The 25,360-nt window shown below is 49.5% G+C and overlaps 1 protein-coding gene across 3 annotated transcripts in view; it reads right to left on the bottom strand.

The window, feature by feature from the left end:
- The window catches only part of STARD3 (StAR related lipid transfer domain containing 3), a 38,360-nt gene continuing 13,000 nt past the window's right edge, over positions 1 to 25,360 (bottom strand). Inside the window, exons 2-15 of one of the 3 annotated variants that reach the window (XM_048829701.2) lie at positions 20,887 to 21,146; positions 12,311 to 12,388; positions 11,924 to 12,001; positions 11,773 to 11,826; positions 11,554 to 11,671; positions 10,435 to 10,533; positions 9,649 to 9,704; positions 8,574 to 8,666; positions 7,720 to 7,782; positions 6,681 to 6,788; positions 6,070 to 6,149; positions 5,530 to 5,634; positions 3,599 to 3,692; positions 1 to 1,837 (exon numbers count right to left, since the gene is read on the bottom strand). In XM_048829701.2, the coding sequence (XP_048685658.2) occupies positions 1,733 to 1,837; positions 3,599 to 3,692; positions 5,530 to 5,634; positions 6,070 to 6,149; positions 6,681 to 6,788; positions 7,720 to 7,782; positions 8,574 to 8,666; positions 9,649 to 9,704; positions 10,435 to 10,533; positions 11,554 to 11,671; positions 11,773 to 11,826; positions 11,924 to 12,001; positions 12,311 to 12,388; positions 20,887 to 21,102 (1,347 nt within the window). In that variant the 5' untranslated portion in view covers positions 21,103 to 21,146 and the 3' untranslated portion in view covers positions 1 to 1,732. Of the gene's footprint in view, positions 1,838 to 3,598; positions 3,693 to 5,529; positions 5,635 to 6,069; positions 6,150 to 6,680; positions 6,789 to 7,719; positions 7,783 to 8,573; positions 8,667 to 9,648; positions 9,705 to 10,434; positions 10,534 to 11,553; positions 11,672 to 11,772; positions 11,827 to 11,923; positions 12,002 to 12,310; positions 12,389 to 16,543; positions 16,771 to 20,886; positions 21,147 to 25,360 lie in introns of those variants that run through there. The other 2 variants (XM_048829702.2, XM_048829706.2) reach the window with 2 other exon arrangements.

Genomic DNA, 25,360 nt, shown 5'->3' with positions numbered 1-25,360 from the left:
TTCTCTGTTGTAGGTTTTTATTTGACGAAGGTACAAAGGTTCCAGGCGGAAGGCAGCAGTTTATTAGAGCGACAGGCTTTCTAACCAGGCTCAAGAGGAGCCCCCACCCCACCGTGGAAGAACCACAAACCCCCTGGAACTCGCTGCACAGTCCCCGGGGCGGGGGTGCACAAGGTCCCCAAAAGATGCTTCATGTCGAGGCGATCGCTCAAAAGCCTCACGTCCTGGCGTGCGTGGCGCGGGGGAATCGGGGTTAGGGGAGCGAGTTAACGGTGTTTTCAGATTTAAAGAAGCTGAACGAACAGGATGGAGATTGATTTTTACAGGCCCCGCCGAAACTAGTGAACAAGCAGAGGTTAGTATTTCTTCTTTACCCCCCCACCCCCCCAAGGCTGTATCATCCCCCCTCACAAGTATTAGTCTATCCCCAGAGCAGGGGACTACTTCACTTCGTTATGAAAATGGGGTCACAGCCTCAGAGGCCAGTAGCCATCGCCTTCCTTTGACTGCCCTACGCAGCCAAAAGGGACTTGCCAAGGTCGCTCGTTCCCGGACTGAAAGGTTTCCTAGAATCAGGCAATCCTTCTCCGAGTTTAAAACCGTTTCCTCCCCAGCATCCCACCCACAGACGCCACGGCTGCTACGTCAGCGAACTATGGCAATGGAACAAGCCTGGCAAGGCTCCACTGGTCCTTCGCCAGAGCTTGTGGTGGACACGAATTCTCAACAGGGAAAGATCTTCGCGAGCTGGAGCCAACTAAGAAATGGGGAAGTGGTTATTTGAATAGTTTTTTTTACCAGGGTGCCCTTCCCTGGGCCCAGTCACATCAGAGATCCAGATATGCCCACAGCTGGGGCTGCAGAGCTATTCTAGACTTGCAGAGACTCTGCCCTGGGTATATTTCACAGCCTTTTGTGGACCACACGTGCCTAAACTAATCCGCCACTGCCTGGCAACACCTTTATCAGTGTGCTCCCTGGCAGCTGAGGAATGACAAGGGGTAGCCAAGTGCCCACAGGGTGTGAGCTACCAGTCATGCCATGTAAAGCAATGACTGTCAGCAGATCAGAAGCAGAGGCTGTCACATGCACCTGGTGCCGAGAGTTCCTCCATTTCCCACTTTAACCATTCTCCAGCAGCAAAATGAATAGGGATGCCTGGCCCTGCCCTTCCCTCTCCTCCACAAGGCATTTAGGTAAATACAGGAGCTCCAGACCAATGAAAGTCATACACCATTATCAGAAATTTTTTAAAAAAGGACAGGAGACATATTGGGGCAGTGGTGGGATTATCCAGCCAGAAACTGCCACCTCCGCTGGGTATGGCGAGGGAAAACAAAGTGATCAATAAAGGGGTTTGGCACACGTTTAAATCACAAAAGTCTCCACTGATTCCCAGAGCTGCTCAGTTAGTTTGATCCTTGATTGGAGGGGTGAAGAGAAAGGGATCTGCGGGAGTGGGGAGGGACCGAGGCATCCCTCGGGCCTCTCAAGGCATCCACCCCCCTTTCTGCATTCCTGCAAAGGTTGCTCCAGTTAGCATTGTTGCAGTGATAGCCACCTCCCTGGTACATGGTCTGGTGCAGCCCTCCCTGCGGGGAGGGAAGAGGTCTGCATTCCAAGCGCAGGCAGCTCCGCGGCAGGCTCGCTCTGGCTTCTTGGAAGTTGTTCCCCACTCTGTGTTAAGGAGAGAGGGCAAAGGGATGTCCCGTGGAGGGTCATGAGCTGCTGCTCAAGGCCTGCCCGACACCTCGTTGACCCGCTGCCGCAGGTGGAATGCAAACTCGAACATGGTAGCTGCCAGGCTTTGATGGATCAGGTAACGGGGAAGCCGACCCTACAGAGAAACAACAAACCGGGAACACAGGGGTTTATTTTGCTGGCTAAGATTGTACATAGTTCCTATCCTGCATCTGAATCCTGGGGAAAGCTGCGCTCCGGATCGTCTCTCGGAGGCACTGCTCGTTTTGTCCCGCTTGAAGCCACCACCATGTTTCCAGCACAGGTCTCTGTGGCTGCTCGAGATGGGTTTCACTGAGTATTAACCAGAGCATCTCAGAGCTTTTTTTAAACAACTGCATCAGTGCGGTAACAGGACGGGCCCTGTCTGGCGGATTGGCGAGAATCACAGCAAAGAGCAGTGACAGCTCCCAACTGCTTTGAGCTGCTTTTGGGTGTAACTTCAAGTGTTTTGATGTCTATAAAAAACCCCGCATGGTTTGGGTCCTCAGCTGCCCTGTGCCATACTGCTGCAGTAGCCATCGGCAGTGGCATTCAAGCCAGTCCTCGCCCAATGGCAGGGGGCTGTGGGTGGAAGGGGAGGCGGGGCAGCCTGTCTCCTGTGTTTGTGCAATGCCTTGTGCAGTGGGGTGCTGGTCCGTGACCGTGGCTCCTAGACGCTACTGCAAAACAGATCATCAATAGTAGTAATAATTCACCACGGTAATAGTAGTAATAATTCACCACCAAGGCCCAGCTCTTGTAACTTTGAGGGCATGCGGCAAGGCCGATTTTGCCAGCCTCTCCCCATGGGGACTGCATGGAAGGGGCTGAGAGGGTGTTTGGTGGGCGGCTGTTCTGCAGGGTACTATGAAATATTTGCACTGCCGTACCACCCCGGTAGCCTGTCATTGACCAGGACCCTGTTGCATTAGATGTTGGTCAAAAAGAACAACACTAAAGGCCGTTCTTTACGGGCATTTCTTCAGGGACACAGGATATGCCAGGAGGGCTGGAGCAGTGGGTCCACCTAGCTCGGTAGCCGTCTCAGACAGTGGCTAGCCCCAGATGCCTCGGGGTTAGGTGAGAGCTGTATAATGGACAATTATGAATAGCTTGGCTGCTACAGAAGTTTCTTCCTCACAGGCAGCAGAGAGCAGTGGGTGAGGGCCTGTCTCACAGAACTAGGCAGGTTTTCACTCCCCATTGCAAACAGCTGATTTCTTCAGAGCCAGTTCCCATAAAGGAGACCCAGACACAAAGCTCTGGGCCCAACAGCCCGAGTGAGAGGCGCAGCTGGTTTCTGCTGCTCTCAGCTCTATCCCCCAGTTTGATTCCCTAGCAGGACGGTTGATTTTGGAAGTGCTTTTCAATCATGTGATGAGCAACAGAATAGCCGACCGACTTCTCTTGGAGGGGGCGGGGGGAGATGGCGCAGGCCAAGCGCTCCGATGAATGAGGACTTTGTGCTTCCCCGCTGCAGCAGAGGGTTACCCCGTCAACAATGTGAGTGCTCAGCAGGCCGGGTCTCTTCTCACCTCCCACCAGCCCCTGGCACCTGACCCCGGCTGGCAGCTCTTTTGTATGCTGCCCTTGCCCGAGCAGACAGCAGGGACCAAACACAGCAGTGTAGCCAATAACTCCAGCTCGGAGTCACTCGACGTGTTCAAGGTGCCTTGCTCCCTGCGAGGGGAGGCGGTTTCTATTACAGGTTATTGGCAGCAACGGACACAAGGGTGGGCAAGCTTTGGGACGGCAAGACAAGATCTCACTGCTTGCGAATACTGGCAGAGCCGCGAGCCAGATTCTCCAGCTTGTGCTCTGGGGAGCCCCGGCTGTGCTGGATGCGAGGCACATGCCGACGTGGAACCCACTTTACCTTGAGGTCCGTGTTGAGGATCCAGAGGAAGGTGCACACTTTGGGATTGCTGGCACATTTCAGTACAATGAAGCCTCCTGGCCCGTTCTCGCCCCTGGGAAAAGGAACAGCACAGCATGAGGCTCTGCAGACTTCATGTCACATACACGTACGCTACTGGGCAGATACACAGGCAGGCAGCCGGGATCCCGAATGCGCCCATGCAGCACAAAGCCAGCAGCACGTTCGAATGATCCGTCACTGCGCTTGGGTGCGCCGAGAGGCGGGAGGTCACAGCTGGAGCAGGCCTTGGGCAAACCTAACCGGGAAACAAACCGGGCAGGAGCTCGCTAGCTCTGCTGCCAGAGAGAACGCCGCATCTTCAGCTGCCATGTGGAGATTCCCGCTCATGCCGCACCTTCAGCTTTTATTTCCCACTGGAAGAGTTAAGCGAGGTCCAGTGGCCTGTGTGAAGGGACTGGGGGTGGCGGGGGGAGGGGGGGTAGTAGGCATTTCCACATCACAACATGCCCTGCTACCTCCACTGGCAACAGCAGAGACACAGACATGGATGGGCCGAGCAGGCTCCTCTCTATACCGGCTGGGGGCGCCTTCAGCCTCCAGAGCAGTGGTTCTCAACCTGTTTATCATTGTGGGCCCCACATGCAGGTCTCCACTGGATGGCAGTGAGGATGTCCCATGGGCCACAGCTGCAGGTTGAGAACCACTGCTCCGGAGACTGCTGGTGGGGCCCGTCTCACCAGCGCTACCTTTGCTGGATATTGAAAGCCAAACCCAGTTAAATGCTGGTGCTGGTGAAAAGAGAGCTGTGGCGAATGAAACCCTTTATGGTCAGGGCAGGTACTGCATGGGCAGCTTCCTCTTCACGCCTCTGGGTCTGCTTAGCAGGGGCAGATACCAACAGATCCCTACTGATACATGCCAGATTTGTGACTAAGAGGCGAAAGGCCCCATCCATCCAGATATGTTTAAAAGGAGACACGTGTTACCACGTTCCTGCTTTGCGACACTACGTATATTTCTGCTGGATATGGCCTTAAAAGGATTCTCAAGGCCTGAAAAGCCCCAGCACCTAAATAGACTGAGGCAGTTACTGAGCCTGTGAGTTAAATGTCAATTACTTTAATCAGATTACTCTGAAAAACAAAGTCAGTAAGAGAAGCAGCTGAGCTGGTCACTAGCCACCTGCGGCACAGCCTGACTGTAACAAAGAGGCCTTGTTGGAAGAGATTCAGACCCCGATTAATGCATCACAAGGCAGCCGGCCACTGTAGTTTGGAGTAGAGAAATGCCAGAGACCTTGGCCAGTGCTTTGAGAGAGCTGTAGCTCACGAAAGCTCATGCTCAAATAAATTGGTTAGTCTCTAAGGTGCCACAAGTACTCCTTTTCTTTTTCCGTATTGAAGGGCTCTCTGTTCACACCTCCTGCTCCGTCTCTCTGTGCCCTAGGCCTTTATTAAAACTACGGCCAGGCATGAGAGAACAAAAGGGCACACACATAACAAACAACACACATGATGAGTTCAGCTGCTTATTCCCCCTTTGAAGCTGCAACTGTCCCCATGCGAGAGCTAATTCCACAGTGATGGGATGTGGAGTCGGTCAGGGTTTTTGATCTGTTGTCCCCCCCTACCCTGCCCCCACTGCCTCAACCCGAGCTGCTGCTGACCTCCTAAGCAACATGATGATTCCATACCAATTGTTCTTTAAACAAAGGAAGAGGAACACAGGAAGTAGAATACAGTTCTGCAGACAGACAGGCTGCCAGAGGTTTTGTAAAGTGGCAGTTTCCTTTAAACAGCGACAAGAAACGCCCCCCCACCCTTTTTTTAAACTCAAGCGTCTGTGTGCACTGAATGTCTAATATTATACAGCAGTGTGTGCTACAAGAAAAATCAGACATTTCCCCAAGCCAAAACCCAAATTCGTACCTGACGTATTTGGACAGCGGAGGCTTCAAACCGTGAGTGGTTGACATCCCTGAGGAAATATAGCGGTCTCGTCTTCTTTCAATGCGACGCACGTTTACAAAGTCCCTACATAAATAAAGGGGAAATCAACTGCTGTGGGGTCTGCATGGGAGCTTTAGGACAGCACAGACATGGAAGGTCCAACATTCAATCTACTCCTATGGAAAAGGTGTGGCAAAAATATTTTAACATGGAGACACTATGTACATTTATGGTTATTAACGGGACAGACCAGGTATTCAGTGACTCACACAGAGGCTTGGAGCCAAGACTCCTGGTTCTCATCCTGGCTTGGCTATCGATTTTGGCATAGGACCTTGGGCAAGTCATTACACTACATACTACACTATGTTACCCACCCATAGGGCAGGTAGAAATGCCCTCTTGGACCCATGGTATGTTTCATGAGTAAGATGGCTGGCCTGGAGCTCCCTCACACAAAATCTCCTTGATGTGTTCTAGGTGCTTGGTGGACTAGGCTCCGGAGCGGAATAAACTCACCTGGGTGACACTACACCACCTGCAGCCCCTGCTGCAATGTCGTACGAGACAATGGTGTTATCTTCAACCCGCTGTAAGATCTGAGTGAAAGGAGGACAGAATAAGAGATGTTTCCTCTCACCTGCCTGTGGATCTGTACATGCCAACAGCTAGGAATAAGGAGCCTCCCTCAAAATTGCCCATGGATCCAAAACAAGTGAAGAGCCTTTAGCGGCAGATCTGACAAATACAAGCCTTGGAGAGTTCAGCATTAGCATGACCACGTTCACCTTCTGGTGTTGAGAATGGTCTGCTCTGCCCTTCTGTATAACGAGCAGGCATTTCCTTCGCATCCTGGACACAGCAACTGCCTAGGGTGAGTAAGCTCCTCCAAGCCAGGGCAGCGAGAATGACCTTGGCTCTGTGCCTCCCTGGGGCTTTCGTACAGACAGGCTTTTGGTGCAACTAGCTACTTCAGAACGTTCAGACCGCCTGGATGAGCAATGTATCGGTATTCAAATGCAGCCATGCCTCCAGCTCCTGCAGGGCCAGGCACGGCATGCAGTAGGTTCTGTGCTGCGAAGTTCCAACTCCAGAGGGTTATTAAAATGCCACCTTCACAAAGCACTTACCTGGCAAGCTGCCACTGTTTTATTCCACAGGATCATCCTCTCAGGTTGGAGAATCACCTCCTGGTAGACTGTTTCAGCAGAACACTGCATGAAGGCCTGAGAAAAGGACTAGACAGTTCAGTTTGCCCCAGCTGCCTTCCCTGGAGCGTGTATTCAACATCACAAGATAAAGATCACAAGGGACAACCAATTGAGTGAAACAAGTGCTCATGAGAAGCGATAGCAGAAGAACTGGCTGGAGCCAGACAGTGCAGACAGGAATAGCGTACCTCCATCCTGAACAGAGCAATGCCAGCTATTCCACCCCTGGGCTACTCTGGCGTCTACCACTTATACTGAAGCAGGCAGCTGTTTCAGGAGGTTCATGGAAGGCTACTAAGAGCGTCAGCAAAAATGAAACACTCGCCTTCATCTGCAGTCTCGTGTGGGTCTTTAGAGGCAGAGGGATAATGCAGTAACATGGGGTCACCCAGATCTCCGTTCATTAGAGTCTTTTCATGGGCAGTTCTGGCAACATATGTACCGACACAAAGAAAAGTCACCACGGCAATAGGCCTTCACTAAGAGATTGTTTATAGCCAAACCACTACAGTGAGTCACTTCCTAACAACATCTGTTAATGCCAGATTGCATCTGAAGTGGGATTACCCCTGATCTTGGTGGACGGGCAGTTGCTATCTTATTGTAGTTCTGGAAGCTGCGGTTGGAACAGGATTCTTTCGTCACCTGGTCCAGCTTTCTGCCATTGGACCCCAGCGTATTTGTGGGGGGTTGGATCAATCTAGTTTTAGATGGCAAGCCCGGGCGTTATCCAGGCTGTAGAACAGAGCTCAGTGTAAGCATGCAGCAGAGTTGTGTTACTGAAAGTCCCACCAACAAGTAGAACGGGCTTTGCAGTTTGACCCGTATTTCTGGAGCCACAGAAGAGCATGAGGGACCAGCTGTGCTGGGCATTAAGCAGAGTTACTGCCTGGGGATTATGCCCCTACAACAAAGCTGCAATTTACCAAGCAAGGAGGTAGAGGCCAGAAGTCCTTACCTTTAAAATAAAGGTCTTGCCATGGAAAGGAATTTCAATGGTGTAAACAACATCGCCAAACTCCTGCGCAAGAGAGAGTCAAGTCACACTTCACATGCACAATCCTTTACACGCCGGTCGCACCTTGCACCCCAGGATCTCCAAGCACATTTGAGACTTGTGTCACGAGCCAAGCTGCACAACGGGCAGACCCACTGCCATGGCTAGAGTCAGCCCTGAAACGCAACCCCCTCCATGGCAGGACCTTTTAAAAGTACAGATCAACAGTCCGCAGCAAGTTTAGGACAGGAAGTGAAGACTGTCTCCAGCTGAATTTTAACACGCTTCCAAAAATCCACATGTACAGATGGCTGCAGACAGAATGCAACACGCTGTGGCATACACGTGACAAGACACAGAAATGGGATGAATCTGTAGCTGGATGCGTAGCAAAGGGGAGGAGTCTATTGCATGTGACAGCTCCCTTAATTCTGGGTATGGTGGTTTTCAAGATGGCACCACTCACTCCCTTATTTTACCAACAAATGTCTTTGATCCTTTCCCACTCAGTCATCTGCAGTTCCACACCATAACTGCAATTAAAGGCTAACCACACTCCTCCGCCCGCCTGTGGCTGGGGTGGTGGGGGGAAAGACTGATGGGTTCCCTCTCCTGTCAAACAGGAAGGTAATTGAACGTCTAATTAAATAAGAGGCGATTTACATTTAACTGAACTGGAATAAGATTCCTAATTCAATCATGTCATTGTAACGCTTGTTAATTTTTCATGGCGTAACCAGGTTCGGAAAGCCCCACCGTTCTGCAGTCTGCTAACCCCTCCATGCTTTCTGCAGGCAAAGAAGGGAAATACTTACATTGTTTTTTTCGAATTTCCAGTTTTCCTCCTGGGCTAGGATTTGATCCACAACCTCCATTGCTTCTTTGCCTTGCTGGACATATTCCTTCTCCTAGGAGAAAACGTGATCTATTTACTGCTCCCTTTACTAATGATCCTGAGCGTGCGAATGAGTGATTTTGCCTCCTCGTGGCTGAACAAAAGAGGAAGGGACTTTCCACTACTGCACCTGCTACAGATATCCTCCTTCCACTCGGGTGGCAGAGGCAAGCGTGTTGCACCTGGCAGGCCAGAATTCTAGCCCTAGGTGTGTCATTGACACACTAGCTGTGTCTCTCCACAGTTGTGATACCTTTCCTCCTGAGAGAGTCCCCACCATTTTTGCCAGATGAAATGGTACAAGCCACAATGAGATCACTTCTACTCCCATGGAGCTGCAGCCACCTCTGGGGTGAAACAGCAACTGCTTAGCTACCCCGCTGTTTTGGAAACAATGTGAAGAATCCTGTGTCCAAGTGAAACGCTGATGGGATGTTAGGGAGGGAGAAGGCTGTTACCCACGCTGGAATTTGACAGGATAGTGGAGTCAACACCCCCTTCCTCCTTCAGCAAAGGTAACCAGTAAGAACCAAGGAAACTGGAGGGAGCAGGAAGGAGACAAGCTGCTGTCAGGGCCACAGACGCCTTTAAAAGCTAACTACAGGAGGGGGGTGAAGGGGAAAGTAACTGATGCTGCACACGAGACGAATGATTCCCAGTAATAAGGGGTGACTGGATACTGAGTCAGACCTGTTTTTCCCAGAGCACCTGAGCAACATCGCTCAGCTAAGGGAATGATTTGCCAACGTTTCTTGGCAGCAAATAACATTTTGTGACCTTCGGTTCTGAGAGGAGAAGAAGAAAGGGGACAGGATCTTTAACCCCTCGATTTATTCAGCACCTTGATGGGTATGTGCTGGAGTAATTAGCTAATTACAGACCCTCATGTCAACATGCATTGGGCAGCCATCAGAACCAGACATTGAGAGATGCTCAGAACCAACAGGGGCAAAAGTGGGTCTCTAAAATGGCAAGATCACCGCTCCTCCATTTACCTGGGCTGTCAACGCTTTCCTCCCCATATCATCTTCATCAGACTCATTATCTGATCCTAAAGAAAGGTACAGAGTTGTGAGGAAGCTAGAGATCCTGCTGGTATGATTTTATGAAGGGGAGGGCCCTCATCGGGTTAGCCCTCCCTCCCTTTCCACTTCACTCTCCAAATGCACAGATCCATGCAGGATAGTCGGTGTGTTCTCGTATAGGAAAAGCGAGAGTGGTTACAATGGGAAATGCTCCAATCCCCCAGCCCCAGTGCCGTCCCCTCTGAAAATGTACCAAAGCCACAGGTTAACACCCTTTTCTGCAGCAAGCTGTGCAGTTCACACTAGCTTTTCGGGTGTCCAGGGTAAGGCCTTTGCTCTTCCCAGAGCAACCTCAGACTGTGCATTTCAAACCCTGTGTCCTGAGGCCTGGAGCTTTGGTTGAAACACAGCTGAGAATGGATTTTGATAGCACAGGAAAGTCAGGCATCAAATGTAAAGTAGGTGGCTATTTTTCCACCTCCTGACAATCTCATTCTGATCCCACAGCTGGGCACAAAAGCAGCTACACAACATAATCTGCCCCCAACGCTGGAAGCAGAGGGGAGTTCGTGGTACTGTGCTGTAACACTGCTCAAAAGGTCGGTCTAATTAGGGAAAGCTCAGCGAGGAACTTTGAGAGGCAATAACAGGGAAAAGGAAACCCAGGGGATCCTGCAAGCGGAACGAGCTGAGAAAGCAACTCAACCCACATACAAAGGTCACTGCATGCCAAGAAGAGGCAAAAACATTCGTCACCTGCAAAGGACTCCGGAGGGGAATAGAACTGCCCGTCAGAAAGGGCTCCGGAATAGAGCAGAGGGCCGCGGGAGGCTGCGGCCTGCGCTGCCAAGTACCCTAGGGAACCAAGAGACACAAATTGTAAACATATACAGAAGCCAGAGTTTACTCCTAACATTCATCCATGTCCTTCCTCCTCCAGGTTAAGCTACCCAGTTATCTAATGCTTGGAACACAGCTCAGTACTGGGAGCCGGGCTGTCTCTGGGACACACAGCCCAGCCTAGAAGGAGCTTTCAGTCCCTGCTCCCTCACTTTTCATTTCAGACACAGCGCTTTATCTGCATGGAGATCAATGAACTCTTTTCCCTGTCAAATCCAAAGGTGATTAAGCGCCTAATTAAATAAGAGCTTTCCCTCGAAGCAATCCAGAACACGCTCTTAATCCAATAGAGGCATTAAACACTTGCTCATTTTTCATCTTAAAACCTCCTCACAAGACCCAAACATCCTCTGGTTTTTCCCAGCCCACCAATACATTTGTGATCAAGTCTCACTAGACAAATTCTTCCTGGTTTAGACGCCGCCATTTCCCCCCCCTACACTCTTCTGGTTGGGAAGACAAGAGCGAGAGGAGAAGCTCCTTTTGCAACCACGGCCACGAGAACTGGAGAGTTACAGGTCAGAGTGGGACCTTGGGATGAGCACATGAGCTCCTATATAGCCCAGGTTGGAGAATTTCAGCCAGTCTCCCCTGTGTTGATCCCAACAACAAGGGTTTGGCTAAAGCATCTCTTCCAGAAGGGCACACGGTCCCAACTCTGCTCTTGGGAGACTGTGCCAGTGGCTAATCACCCGCACTGTTAAACAGTGAGGTCTTATTTCTAATTTGAATTGGCCCGACTTTAAACTTCCAGCCACTGGTTCTCGTTCTACCTGTCTTCTTTACAGTAAGGGTCCTTTTAGTAGTTGGTATGGTCTCCCTTGACCATAATCAAGTCAGACGAGGCAACTGATCTCCACAACCTGCCTGGAGATCACTTTTAATCCTGGTTCCCACACACCACCTGGTGACAAGCTGCTGCCAAAGCCCCAGCCGGTTTGTTTGCTCCAGCCGTGAAAAGGGAAAGTGACTTACATCGTTCCTCTTCCGCCTCCTGAGATAAGACTTTAAAATCCAGGAACCAAGTTTCTAGCCAGGCGATAACGAAAGAGACGATGGGAAGTAAGTACCCAAAAGCTCCCTTGGCTAGCAGCTGGGGGAGAAAAAGAAAACCACAGGGAGTTTACACAAGCGGGGAAGTCACACCATGAGACAAAACAAAATCTCCCATTAGAGCCCTTGAGAGCAACTGACCTCCGAGAGGATGACCTTCACGATGAGGAAGGCACTGGACACCAGTGTAGTGAACTGGAAAAGGGAAGATGGTTACACACATCTACATGCCAGCTTCAGTTTAAAGAGAGACAAAGTCCAATACATCAACAACAGAAAATGGATTCCTTACCGCGATGACCCACCAGTGGCGCAGTTTTAAGAGTGCATAGCCCAGAAGTAACACAAAAAACCGGAAAAAAGCCAAGACCTTTAAAAAACAAAAGAGGCACAGATAAGGAGAGAGTAATTATTATTTCTGTTACACTCACGCCGAACTGATCATGCAGGGTGCCACACTGACAGAGCAAGCCACAGTAAGATCTTCAGACATGGACTAGCTAAATAGTCAAGACAAGAGGTGGGAGGTGAACGGCCCAAGGTCCCTCATCAGGTCAGTGGCAGAGCTAGGCACAGAAATCAGGGCTTCTGAATTCCCGTCCAGTGCCCTATCCATTAAGCCATCTTGCCTCTATCTTAGAGAGAAATGTCTTTCCCTTTGGCTTTTTAGCATACTTACAAATATATCAAAGAATGAGGTTTTAAACTGGTACTCAATGATTTCGATTTCCAAGTTCTTCTGAATGCCATTGTTGGTCTGAGGGTTAGAGAGAATAGAAACAGAGAAATGTTGAGTGCAGAGATAAACTAAAGAGGATAAAAATCAGACAGTTCTGTTCAAAACATTAGTTAGCTCAAGTTAGGTATCAGGGTTGTCTGCTGAATGCGTAAGTGGACTCATCAGCAAATGTTTAGCCATGAACGTATGCAACACTTCATTTCACTTCCATTTCACTGTCTGTTTCACATGCAAGTAACACAGAGCAGGAACAGCATGTAGATGCTTTAAAGTGCTTGGGTACTAGAAGGTATTGAAAAAACACCCATTGATTTAAACCCACTGATTTAAAAACAAAAATCTCAGTCACTGAAAACCAGCTTCCTTAAGAAAACTGCTTGTGTGTCTTTTTTCCACTTGATTCCTGATGCTAACCAAGGACCCCTTGCAATCCCACACTCACGGAATAAGCAGCCACTTTGACCTGCAGGATTTCAAACAAACATTTTCTTTTCGAATCCAGTTATTGGAAGCGTGCTCTGAATGGGATTGAAAAAAAAACCAACTGATTTTCTTAAAGGACCATTGACGAAGAAAGAACTCGGAAGGTTGTGTGATTGATGATGCTTCCACAGGGTGTTGTCTACATAAATATTCTTTTTCTTTTACAAGTTATACCATACAAGATCTCTTCAAGACTACTTCAGATCTGTTCTCAGATGATACCTATTAACAGGCATTCCAACGCTAACAGAGAAGTACACTAAGGTTAGGTCTACACTACGAAATTAGGTCGATTTTATAGAAGTCGATTTTTAGAAATCGATTTTACACAGTCGATTGCGTATGTCCCCACTAAGCGCATTAAGTCGGCGGAGTTTATCCTCAATACCGTGGCTAGCATCGACTTACAGAGTGGTGCACTGTGGATAGCTATCCCATAGTTCCCGCAGTCTCCGCTGCCCATTGGAATTCTGGGTTAAGCTCCCAATGCCTGATGGGGCAAAAACATTGTTGCGGGTGGTTTTGGGTACATGTCATCAGTCGCCCCTCCCTTCATGAAAGCAACGGCAGACAATCGTTTCGCACCTTTTTTCCTGGGTTACCTGTGCAGACGCCATACCATGGCAAGCATGGAGCCCGCTCAGCTCACTGCTGCTGTTGTGAGCATTGTAAACCCCTCGCACATTATCCTGGAGAATGTGCAGAACCGGGCTAAGAGATGCCAGCACGAGGACGATTGTGATGAGGACATGGACACAGACGTTCCTGAAAGCATGGGCTGTGGCAATTGGGATATCATAGCGGTAGTGGGGCTGGTTGATACAGTGGAACACTGATTCTGGGCCCGGCAAACAAGCACAGACTGGTGGGACCGCATAGTGTTGCGGGTATGGAATGATTCATAGTGACTGCGAAACTTTTGCATGCGTTAAGGCCACTTTCCTTGAACTTTGTGAGTTGCTTTCCCCTGCCCTGAAGCCCAGGAATACCAAGATGAGAGCTGCCCTGACAGTTGAGAAGCGAGTGGCAATAGCCCTGAGGAAGCTTGCAATGCCTGACTGCTACCAGTCAGTCGGGAATCAGTTTGGAGTGGGCAAGTCTACTGTGGGGACTGCTGTGATCCAAGTAGCCAAGGCAATCACTGAAGTTCTGCTATCAAGGGTAGTGACTCTGGGAAATGTGCAGGTCATACTGGATGGCTTTGCTGCAATGGGGTACCCTAACTGGGGTGGAGCGATAGACGGAACGCATATCCCTATCTTGGCACCGGACCACCTTGCCAACTAGTATGTAAACTGCAAGGGGTACTTCTCAATGGTGCTGCAAGCACTGGTGGATCACAAGGGACGTTTCACCAACATCAACGTGGGATGGCTGGGAAAGGTGCATGACGCTCGCATCTTTAGGAACTCCGGGCTCTTCAAACAGTTGCAAGAAGGGACTTACTTCCCAGACCAGAAAATTACCATTGGGGATGTTGAAATGCCAATAGTTATCCTTGGGGACCCAGCCTACCCCTTGCTCCTATGGTTCATGAAGCCGTACACAGGCAGCCTGGACAGTAGTAAGAAGCAGTTCAACTATAGGCCGAGCAAGTGCAGAATGGTGGTAAAATGAGCCTGTGGATGTTTAAAAGCTCGCTGGCGCTGTTTGCTGACTATGTTAGACCTCAGCGCAATCAATATTCCCATTGTTATTGCTGCTTGCTGTGTGCTCCATAATATCTGTGAGAGGAAGGGGAAGACATTTATGATGGGGTGGGAGGTTGAGGCAAATCACCTGGTGGCTGATTTTGAGCAGCCAGACACCAGGGCGATTAGAAGAGCACAGCTAGGTGCGCTATGCATCAAGAGAGGCTTTGAAAACCAGTTTCATGACTGGCCAGGCTACTGTGTGACAGTTGTGTGTGTTTCTCCTTGCTGCAAACCTGCCCCCTTTGTTGATTTTAATTCCCTGTAAGCCAGCCAACCACCCTCCCCCCTTCGATCACAGTTGGCAAAGGAAATAAAGTAACTATTGTTTTGAAACCATGCATTCTTTCTTTATTAATTAAAAAAAGAAGTGAGATAATTGACAAGGTAGCCTGGGTGGAGTGGGGTGTGGGAGAAGGGAAGGACAAAGCCACATTGCTTATTGTAGCCACACTACAAATCAAAACTGTTTGAATGACAGCCTTCTGTTGCTTGGGCCATCCTCTGGAGTGGAGTGGCTGGGTGCCCGGAGCCTCCCCACCGCGTTCTTGGGCGTCTGGGTGAGGAGGATATGGAACTTGGGGAGGAGGGCAGGAGGTTATACAATGGATGCAGCGGGGGTCTGTACTCTTGTTGGCTTTCCTGCAGCTCCAACAGACGCTTCATCATGTCTGTTTGCTCCCACATTAGCCTCAGCATCGCCTCCTGCCTTTGCTCCTCACGCTCACTTAATGCTTTCCTGGCCTCTGCCACTGAATGCCTCCATGCATTAAGCTGTCCTATCAGTGCGGGAGGACGCATGAGCTCTGAAAACATGTCATCACACGTGCATTTTTTTTTGCCTTCTAATCTGCGATAACCTCAGGGACGGAGATGATATGGGGAGCACAGAAACATTTGCACCTGGGAGGGGAGGTGGGGATAAAAAGGGAGAGTAAAATTTAAGATGATACATTTCTGAGAACAAAAGGGAGACTCTTTCACAGTGAATCAAGCAATTCACAGCAGACAGCACATGTGCTTTAGGTAGAAGGTCGCATTTTGCCTTTTATATTGAGCGCCTGCTGATATGGTGACACATCACAAATGGCTGGGCAACAGAATTCGGTTTCCAGGCAGCCATGGTAAGCCTTTTGGTACGCGGGGTTGGCTTCTTACACCTTCATAACATGTGGGAATGGTTTCAAACTGCAGCGCCATCCTTTCCCATAGCAAGCAATGCCGGTTCAGTTTCACATTTAAAAGGAAGGGCTGCAGTTTTCGGGTGGATGTGAAGCACACACCTCCCCACACCCCACCATTTGGCTATTCTCTGGGATGATCCCTTCACCCCTCCCCCCACCGCGTGGGAATTCTCTGGGACGATCCCTTTTAGCCAAGCGCAAACAACCCAGCATGAACAGGGTCCTTTGACTGTTCGCTTACGAAAATTCCCCCATTTCAGCCAGGTGACCATGAATGATATCACTCTCCTGAGGCTAACACAGAAAGATACAGACTGAATGTTGCTTGAATGTGACTAAAACCCAGGACCATTCACTGACATGCTTTGTGCTGCAATGATTCCAGACTACTTGCTACTGACTTGGTGTGGTAAAGTGTCCTACCATGGAGAACAAAATAAGGCAGCCCTCCCCAGAAACCTTCTGCAAAGGCTTTCAGAGTACCTCCAGGAGAGCTTCATGGAGACTGGGGGGAGGGAGAGCTTAGTGGTTTGAGCATTAGCCTGCTAAACTCAGGGTTGAGAGTTCAATCCTTGAGGGGGCCATTTAGGGCAAAAATTGGGGATTGGTCCTGCTTTGAGCAGGGGGTTGGACTAGATGACCTCCTCAGGTCCCTTTCAAACCTAATATTCTAGGATTCCGGCTCCATCCCCAGACACGTTAACAGACTTTTCCAGTAGCTGTACTGTCCGTGAATGCATCCCAATTCTTCAGGGCAAATCAAACAAACACTATTGCTTTTAAACCCTGTACTGTAGTTACAAATGTGCACTCACCAGAGCTGCCTTCTCCGGCTTCAGGGTTGGGGATCCCGCCTCGGGAGGGTATTGGCTCCAGAGTGATGAAAAGGTCCTGGCTGCCGGGGAGAACGGATTCACCGCTTGCCTGCTGCACATTCTCCTCCTCCTCCTCTTCCTCATCCACAAAATCCTCCTCCCTGTTGTGTGAGACTTCCCCCTTGCAGGTGTCCACGAACAGTGGTGGGGTAGTGGTAGGGTCCCCCCTAGAATGCCATGCAGCTAATCATAGAAGCGGCATGTATGGGGCTCTGATCTGCAGCGACCGTTTGCCTCCTTTGTCTTTTGGTAGGCTTGCCTGAGCTCCTTAACTTTCACGTGGCACTGCTGTGTGTCCCTGTTGTAGCCTCTCTCCACCATGCCCTGTGCGATTTTGGTATATATATTAGCATTTCTTTTTGATCAGAGTTCGGCCTGCACAGATTCTTCTCCCTATAGAGCAATCAGATCCAGTGTCTCCCTTTCAGTCCATGCTGGAGCTCGTTTCCAATTCTGGGGGAGACTGCATGGTCACCTGTGCTGCTGAGCTAGCCATGCTGACCAAATAGGAAATTAAATCAAAAGTTCCTGGTGCATCGGAGTTCAAAGTGCCGTACAGAGCGGTCACACTGGAGCACTCTGGGATAGCTCCCAGAGGCCAATACTGATGAATTGCGTCTGCACTACCCCAAATTTGACACAGCAAGGTCAATTTTAGCGCTACTCCCCTCACCGGGAAGGAGTACAGAAGTCGATTTTAAGAGCCCTTTAGGTCGATGGAACGGGGTTGGTTGCGTAGATGCATTCATTTTAAAATCGACCTAACATGGCTAAATTCGACCTAACCCCGTAGCGCTAAAGGGCTAAAGAAGGAAGACGACATTAGCACTGATCAGTCAACTCCCAGGTAAATGTGCTGTGGCTTGAGGCAGAGGGGAAAAAAGGAAGCCAATTCGTTCTGTACAGGAATGCTATTAAGGGTCTAGCATCTATTGTGTCAAAATAACTCTGCTTCAGAGCATAGTTAAGGGCCTGCCAGTGGGATTTTTGTACCACAAATCCTATTTTTAGAGGCTTGGAACTTTGGCTTATGAGGGACTGGATGGTTCAGGTAATTGGAACCAGCCTTTCACCTTCAGGCTATTGGGTGGAATACAGCCCAGCTGGACTGGAAGTTGTTACATTCTGACAGCTGTTTCATGGTCTATGAGAAACCAGTTGGTGGGTCTTCGTCCATAGCGGACAGCCATTCGCATCATAAAAGCCGCTGCTGTCATGCGTACCCTTTTGCTGGAGAGGCCAAGGACTGACTAGGCAGCCACCAAAAAGCGTTCCCTATAGATCAGGGCTGGGGCATATGGGAGGAGAGCAGTGATTCTGCACTGCTGCTGTATCTGTTCTGTGGTGAGAGGAGTTCTGTCTCCCGGGCTGGCAATCCAGCAGGTTTCACAGAGCAACGGCTTAAAAATTCATACCAAAGATTGAATTTGACAGGAGATCTCACCACAGGAGGGAAGGGACGAGGGCTTTGGGCTAAACTTCTTGGAAAAAAATGGTAGGTTTCAGAGTGGCAGCCGTGTTAGTCTGTATTTGCAAAAAGAAAAGGAGCACTACAGCTTACGTGCAAATAAATGTGTTAGTCTCCGAGGTGCCACAAGCCCTCCTGTTCTTTTTTTGGAAAAAAATGAAAGTTTAAACAAACACCGCTGCCCCGAAGAAACAAAAGACTGTTTGGGGAGTTCCTTTCACTCAGAAACGGACGTGCTTGGACAATTCAAGTGTGCAGGTGACTGGTGCACTTAATGAGAACTGAATGAGTTGTCAATATTGCAACAAGCGAGTGAGAACCATTTGAGCGTTTTAGATGCATGAGTCACTGCACGAACCTGGTAATTTTCACAGCAGTGCAAGTGAGCCATCTTAACACGTTCAAACATACAGCTCCTGGGCTCAAGGCCCATAGGTTATCATTTAGTCTCAGTTAAGGGCAACTCACAAGCTAACACAGCTGGGAGCAAAACTGGATCCTGAAAAATAATTTGGTAGCTTGGACACTAGCTTTATTTCCATGAGTCACGTTGCAAATCAAAATTCAAGAGACCCCTCCTTCCTCTCCCACCAGCCCTGGAGGAGGGCAATCCCACAGGGTCAAGGGAATTCACAAGAGGACAGGTCCCACAAGGGGTTTCTATAGTAACCCATTGGCCCTAGTGGAACACTGGCTGTTAATTTCCTTGCTCCTGTGGTTCCTAGACAGACCCTCAGTACTACTCACGTCATTTCTGGGGGGTGGTGTGAACTGAACTGCGGACTGAGACAAACTGTTAAGTGCAGACTCTGAACGAGGTAAACAGGACATGAAGATAATAGCTGATATATCCTCGGGGATCCAGTCATAATAAATAAGGCCAGACTGGTGAGGGCTGCACGTAGAATTGGAGATGCATCTCTGATCATCTCCTTTCTGCTCCTACCATAACAGGATAGAACAGCAGCACATGCAGCTTCAAAGCCCAGTCGCAAATGTGTAAGCAAGAAGTCTCTCCCTGCAAAATGCAACATCCCCCTTCACCCGGCAGGGAACACCACAACACAGGAGACAGGCAGCGGCTCGCAAAAAGTTCATCAGTTCCCCTTTACTAAGGGGGACGCACTGGAGGAGGTTGGTCAGAACAGACCCGCTGCTCAGACTGAGCAATGCAGCTATCCACAGGATCTCAAACCAGGCTCTTTTCCAGCTGGGATGGTAGCACCAAAGCTGTTGAGATGCTGCTTTTCTGACCACTTATTAATATCACAAGCAAGGTCACTGTGACATTCTGTACCTCGGGGGAGTGCCCTGTAACCTCCATGTTCCGCATTGATATAGAATTGTGATCTTGCATATAAAGCAGGCCGTGTGAGGTATCGGGGGAAAGGTTCTGATCTGCTGAAATACATATACGGATAGAAAAATGACTCTCATTAATGTCTATGAAGTTATGAGAATTGTGTTGTATGGTTGTCACTAAAACACGCTGTAAGTTGGCGAAATCAGCCAGATATTAGCTCCCCAGAGGCAACAGCAAGGAAAGTAACCAACACCCCAGCAGGGTTTCAAACAACCCATCAACAGCCATTGTCCAGCAAGGGAGGGGCAATTCAATGACCTGCAGGAGGCCACACCAGGGGAATTGCTCAACCTTGCCTAATGACAGGTTTCAGAGTAGCAGCCGTGTTAGTCTGTATTCGCAAAAAGAAAAGGAGGACTTGTGGCACCTTAGAGACTAACCAATTTATTGGCGCATAAGCTTTCATGAGCTACAGAATGCATCCGATGAAGTGAGCTGTAGCTCACGAAAGCTTATGCTCAAATAAATTGGTTAGTCTCTAAGGTGCCACAAGTCCTCCCTTTCTTTCAACCTGGCCTGGAGACTCAGCAATGCCCCCCAGACATGCCTGGACTTGTGTGTTCCCCAAACACATGGGACTGAGGGTATAACACAGAACAGAGCAGGCCCCTGCTTCACCTTTCTCCTGCCCCCACCCATGCTGCAAGCAACAAGGACACAGAGAAGACTGGCCCAGATTTCAAGGGTGAAATCTGTGTACTATGAACTGCGATATCCAGTGGGGTGAGAAAAAACTGCTTAATCTAGATGTTGCCCAATCTAACAGGGTTAAGAGTTTAGACTGGGTGCTTATGTTTTATTTTCTTTTGGTAACTGACTCTGACTTTTTGCCTATCACTTAATATCACTTAAAAAATCTATTTTTTGTAGTCAATACATTTGTTGTACTGTTTATCTTTACCAGTGAGTTTGTACAAAGTGTGTGGCAAATCTGCTCAGGTTTTGCGAAGGCTGGTGTATATCCACTTTCCATTGATGAAGTGGTGAACCAATTTGGGGTGGGGGTGTTTGGCTGGGGCCTTTCCCTGTGTGATTCATGAGTGGATCTGGGAGCATTCATTCAATCTAGCTGGGTGTTGGGTCTCCACATGAGTGATCACAGCACCTGGAGGAGTTTGCTGCTGGTCACTAGCAAGGCGCTGAGAGACAGGCCAGGCTGGAGAGAGTTCAGGGGGCACAGCAGTCCCACGGTCCCAGGCTGCACCCCGGGGATCCTGTCACAGTCACCATGTGCCCAATGCCAAGCCCAGGGAAAGGATGAGGACCTCTGTTTGTAACAGCTTTATGGGCCAGATCCTCAACTGGTGTGAAGTGGTGCAGTGCCCTGGAAATCAGCTGAGGACCTGGCCCTAGGGTTTCAGAATGGGGCTGTTAAAATGGGTGGACGGCATCCCAAAATCAACAGGGAAGATTCATTCACTGCTCCCCCATCAGAAAGCGCCCAGAACTCACATTCAGCTCAATTATCCACAGCAGAGACACAAACAGCAGGTCGAAGGTGACAAAGAGGCAGAAAGTCCTCCTGACATCCGAGATGGCTTTCCTCTTCTCCGGGGAGAAGTAATAGCGCGGTGAGAAGCCCTGGCTCTGCGAGAGGGAGGTGCTCATGGATGCAATGGCTGGGAGGCTCCGCTCCAGGTCATGCTGCAAGTCTCTGGGCTTGCTCATCCTCAGCCGAAACAACTACATCCGCGAGCTTGTCACCATATCACCTGCAGGGAAGATGGAAGGGACCTTTAGACACTTAAAGGGATGCTTGGTTTGCTTTACTAGCTGAGCCAATTCTTATTGGCTGCCTTGCAGCCCCAAAGGATCCCAAGCTAGGAATCATAGAATCATAGAATAACAGAGTTGGAAGGGACCTCTGGAGGCCATCTAGTCCCACCCCCTGCCCAGAGCAGGACCAATCCCAACTAAATCATCCCAGCCAGGGCTTTGTCAAGCCTGACCTTAAAAACTTCTAAGGAAGGGGATTCCACCACCTCCCTAGGCAACGCATTCCAGTGTTTCACCACCCTCCTAGTGAAAAAGTTTTTCCTAATATCCAACCTAAACCTCCCCCACTGCAACTTGAGACCATTACTCCTTGTCCTGTCATCTCCTATCACTGAAAATAGTCTAGATCCATCCTCTTTGGATCCACCTTTCAGGTAGTTAAAAGCAGCTATCAAATCCCCCCTCATTCTTCTCTTCCGTAGACTAAACAATCCCAGTTCCCTCAGCCTCTCCTCATAAGTCATGTGTTCCAGTCCCCTAATCATTTTTGTTGCCCTTCGCTGGACTCTCTCCAATTTCTCCACATCCTTCTTGTAGTGTGGGGCCCAAAACTGGACACAGTACTCCAGATGAGGCCTCACCAATGTCGAATAGAGGGGAATGATCACGTCCCTCGATCTACTGGCAATGCCCTACTTATACACCCCAAAATGCCACTGGCCTTCTTGGCAACAAGGGCACACTGTTGACTCATATCCAGCTTCTCGTCCACTGTCACCCCTAGGTCCTTCTCTGCAGAACTGCTGCCTAGCCATTCGGTCCCTAGTCTGTAGCGGTACATTGGATTCTTCCGTCCTAAGTGCAGGACTCTGCACTTGTCCTTGTTGAACCTCATTAGATTTCTTTTGGCCCAATCCTCCAATTTGTCTAGGTCCCTCTGTATCCTATCCCTATCCTCCAGCGTATCTACCACTCCTCCCAGTTTAGTGTCATCCGCAAACTTGCTAAGGGTGCAATCCACACCATCCTCCAGATCATTAATGAAGATATTGAACAAAACCAGCCCCAGGACCGACCCTTGGGGCACTCCGCCAGATACCGGCTGCCAGCTAGACATGGAGCCATTGATCACTATCCGTTGAGCCCTACAATCTAGCCAACTTTCTACCCACCTTGTAGTGCATCCATCCAGCCAGGAGACTGACCCCTCCAATATATTCATCCCATGGAGATGATCAAGGGCACAAATGGGAGCCAGCTGCCTCACTGCCTTCTTCACCTTTGAAAATCATCCCCACCCCCAATTCAACAGAATTAACTCCCCCTGCTATAAGCAATACCTGGTAAGAGAGGCCAATGTTTGCTCTTTGGTTTACGAGAGCTCTTGCGTCAGCAGCAGGAAGCGTTTGGGTTATTTTTCCTGCCCCGTTTCACACTTGTCCTCTGAGCCTGTTAAAATGAGTAGGAACCTCTCTTGCCTCCCCCAGCTTTCTGCCACACCCCACATTCACACTCGTTTCAGGGGTGTGAGGATGTGCCACCAAAGGGTCTGGCTGAAAGAGAGTCCTGGTGGTCACGAAGCGCAATTTCACTCCAAACTAAATCTGTCTATGCTCTCCTGCTTCAGAGCACACTTTGCCAGCACAGAAAGCTGGCCTGCTTGCTTCTTTGACCGCAGAATCTTAGCTTTTGCCACTGATGCGGGATGGCATGGCCTTGGGGAAAGGGGCACATGAGATGTTTTTGCAGAGGCAGAGATATGAACAAAGGGTCCTTTAATATAGAATCCCAGGAATAATCCCAAGGCACCCAGCTGTGGTGGAACAAGTCAGTCTAGTGGGGATGGATGGTCCCCAAGGGCTAAACGTTCCACATGGCTCTTGGGTATCGTTACTTTGTGCCATTAGCTGCCCATCCCACGGACGGAAGCGCTGCCTGTGTTTAAGTCACGTAGCTGCGCCGCTCCCTGAATCAGAGCTACTGACTACACAGACCCTTTTTTCAAAACCCCCGTTAGAACGGCAGAGTGAGGTGGATTTTATTCTGCCCACTGTATTGACAGCCCTGACAGCCAAGCTCCGATGCAGCATCTTTATTGCTGCACGTAGACTAAAGGAGGCAGAGAGAACAGCTGCATTGTCACACCCAGAGAAAGCTGGCCGTGCTGGGCATTTAGGATAGACCTGTGAGCGGAGCAAGATGGATCAGGAAGGCGTTAGGTGGTGCGACAGCACCTGGTTTAGATGTACGTGTGACCTGTTGCACTGGAACAGGTTTTCCCTTGCCTGTAGTCAACAGGAAAATGCCATGCTGCAATCATGTGAAGTACTGTGTTTAACCCTGGCAGGTTCCGTGATACTGCTATCTAAAAACCAGTGAGGTGTCATCATTCATGAATGCTCGATATGATTGGTCAGCGAGATAGTTACTGTAGTACTACGGTGGGTTTTTAAATTTCCTGTGCGACTGTAATGATCCAGCTTGATAGGGAGCTGTGGGAAGAGCAAACAGAAAGCAGTGCACTAGATCTAGATAAGAACATCCCAGTGTGCAGACACAAGACAAAGCTGTTTGAAGCTGTTAGCTTCAAAGAGCCTGTCTCCAAGGAAGCTGCAAGTCTGGTTTTGCCCAAGCTAGGAGCCTGGAGAGCAAGAGAAAAGAGTTTTAAAGTCCTTTTTAGGGGGAGTCACTTGTCAACAGCTATGTATGGAGACAGGCTGCCAGAGAGAGTACGCAGAGGGAGTCTGAAGCAGCTGGGCCCTCCCACATCCAGGGAATAGCCAGCCTCGGGGTAGACTTAGACACGATGTTTTCTCTCAAATGCTTTTGTTCTAAATTACTTTTTGCGAAGAGAAGGCTTTCTGGTCACTGCACTAACCACAGTCATTGTTCGCAGAGGGAAAAGACTGCAGGGCCCGAGCCTAAGGTCATTATGTCAGCGTCCACACTACAGCCTTGCTCCCGCTGATGTAAGTGCCCTGCTGCACCGACAGAATAACTCCACTTCCACGAGATACGTAAGGCTTCTATCGGTGTAGTTATGGCAACGCCGTGTCCCTGTAGACACTGGGGGTTACTTATATCAGCTGTTGGCTGTCATTCTTGTCAATTTCATGGCTCCCAGCCGGGCTACGCCCACCCGGCTCCCTGCTTCCCACTGGGAGCCCGGCTGCAGGATGGGCAGCCAGGCTCCTGGCAGTGAGGAGGTGAGGAGTTGGGGAGGCAGCCGGCCTCCTGGCAATGGGGAGTTTCTAGGGTAGACATGCCCTAAGTGTGATATTCTGAGGCCATCACAGTTAGTACCATGGGCCTGCAATCCCGAGGCTGGTCAGAATGGGAGAATCATGTGATACCCCTGAGCCAGGTGATGGCTCAAGGCCTGAGAGCAGGTGCACTTGATGAGACGAGGACAGTTCAGAGGTGCAGTTTGCCCAGTAACTGTGATAGGTACCTAGGATAAAAGATGTTCCTTAACCCGGTTCGTATGTGGTTTTTCCTGTCCATATATGCAAGAAGCCACCGTGTTCTAACCCTGATGGTGCTCCACCACGTTCCCCAGTTGTGTGGATCATTGTAGGATAGGAAGGACCAGAGAAGGAATAAACATGGAGCCCTACAAGTCATTTTTACAGTCACTTTCTGACAATGGCAGCACTTTAGAAGAGAGACGTCACTTTTTATAAACAGTAACAACAAGGCCTTCCACCGCTACGAGTGGTGGGGAAGAGTCTCCAACTGAAAAAAGTTAAGACATCTGTGAGTGCTAAATAATATATTGACACGTACACAGTGCCCCATTCTCTACGGTAGAGTGTCATTGTGTTCTCAGCCTGAACAACACTTTACACTTACAGTCCTCTGCAACTTCCATCAATTCTTCACAGCCGCCGTCCCCCAGCCAGATACATAAACAGCGGTACCCCCTTTTTTACAGCTGGGGATACGGGATGGGAAGTAACTTGCCCAAGAAAACACGCAACCAGGACTAAGAGTTCAGAAATTCCTGGTTCCCACTCCATGCTCTGTCTAAAATAGCGCACCGCCTTCCTAGATAAAACCAAAATATACCTCTTTACTTAGTGGATTTTTTTTTTTTTTTTTTTAAGACTTGATCTGCTGCGAGACCAACACGCTGATTAAGAACACCTGAGAGAAAACGAGCGCTAGTCCACTTGCCCTTCGATATGCAAAGAGCAAGTTGAATTTTGCA

Source organism: Caretta caretta, chromosome 27, assembly GCF_965140235.1.
Source record: "Caretta caretta isolate rCarCar2 chromosome 27, rCarCar1.hap1, whole genome shotgun sequence".
NCBI classification, from domain to species: Eukaryota; Metazoa; Chordata; order Testudines; family Cheloniidae; genus Caretta; species Caretta caretta.
Note: the sequence above shows the minus strand (reverse complement) of the source record. Positions and strands in the feature narration are given on the sequence as shown.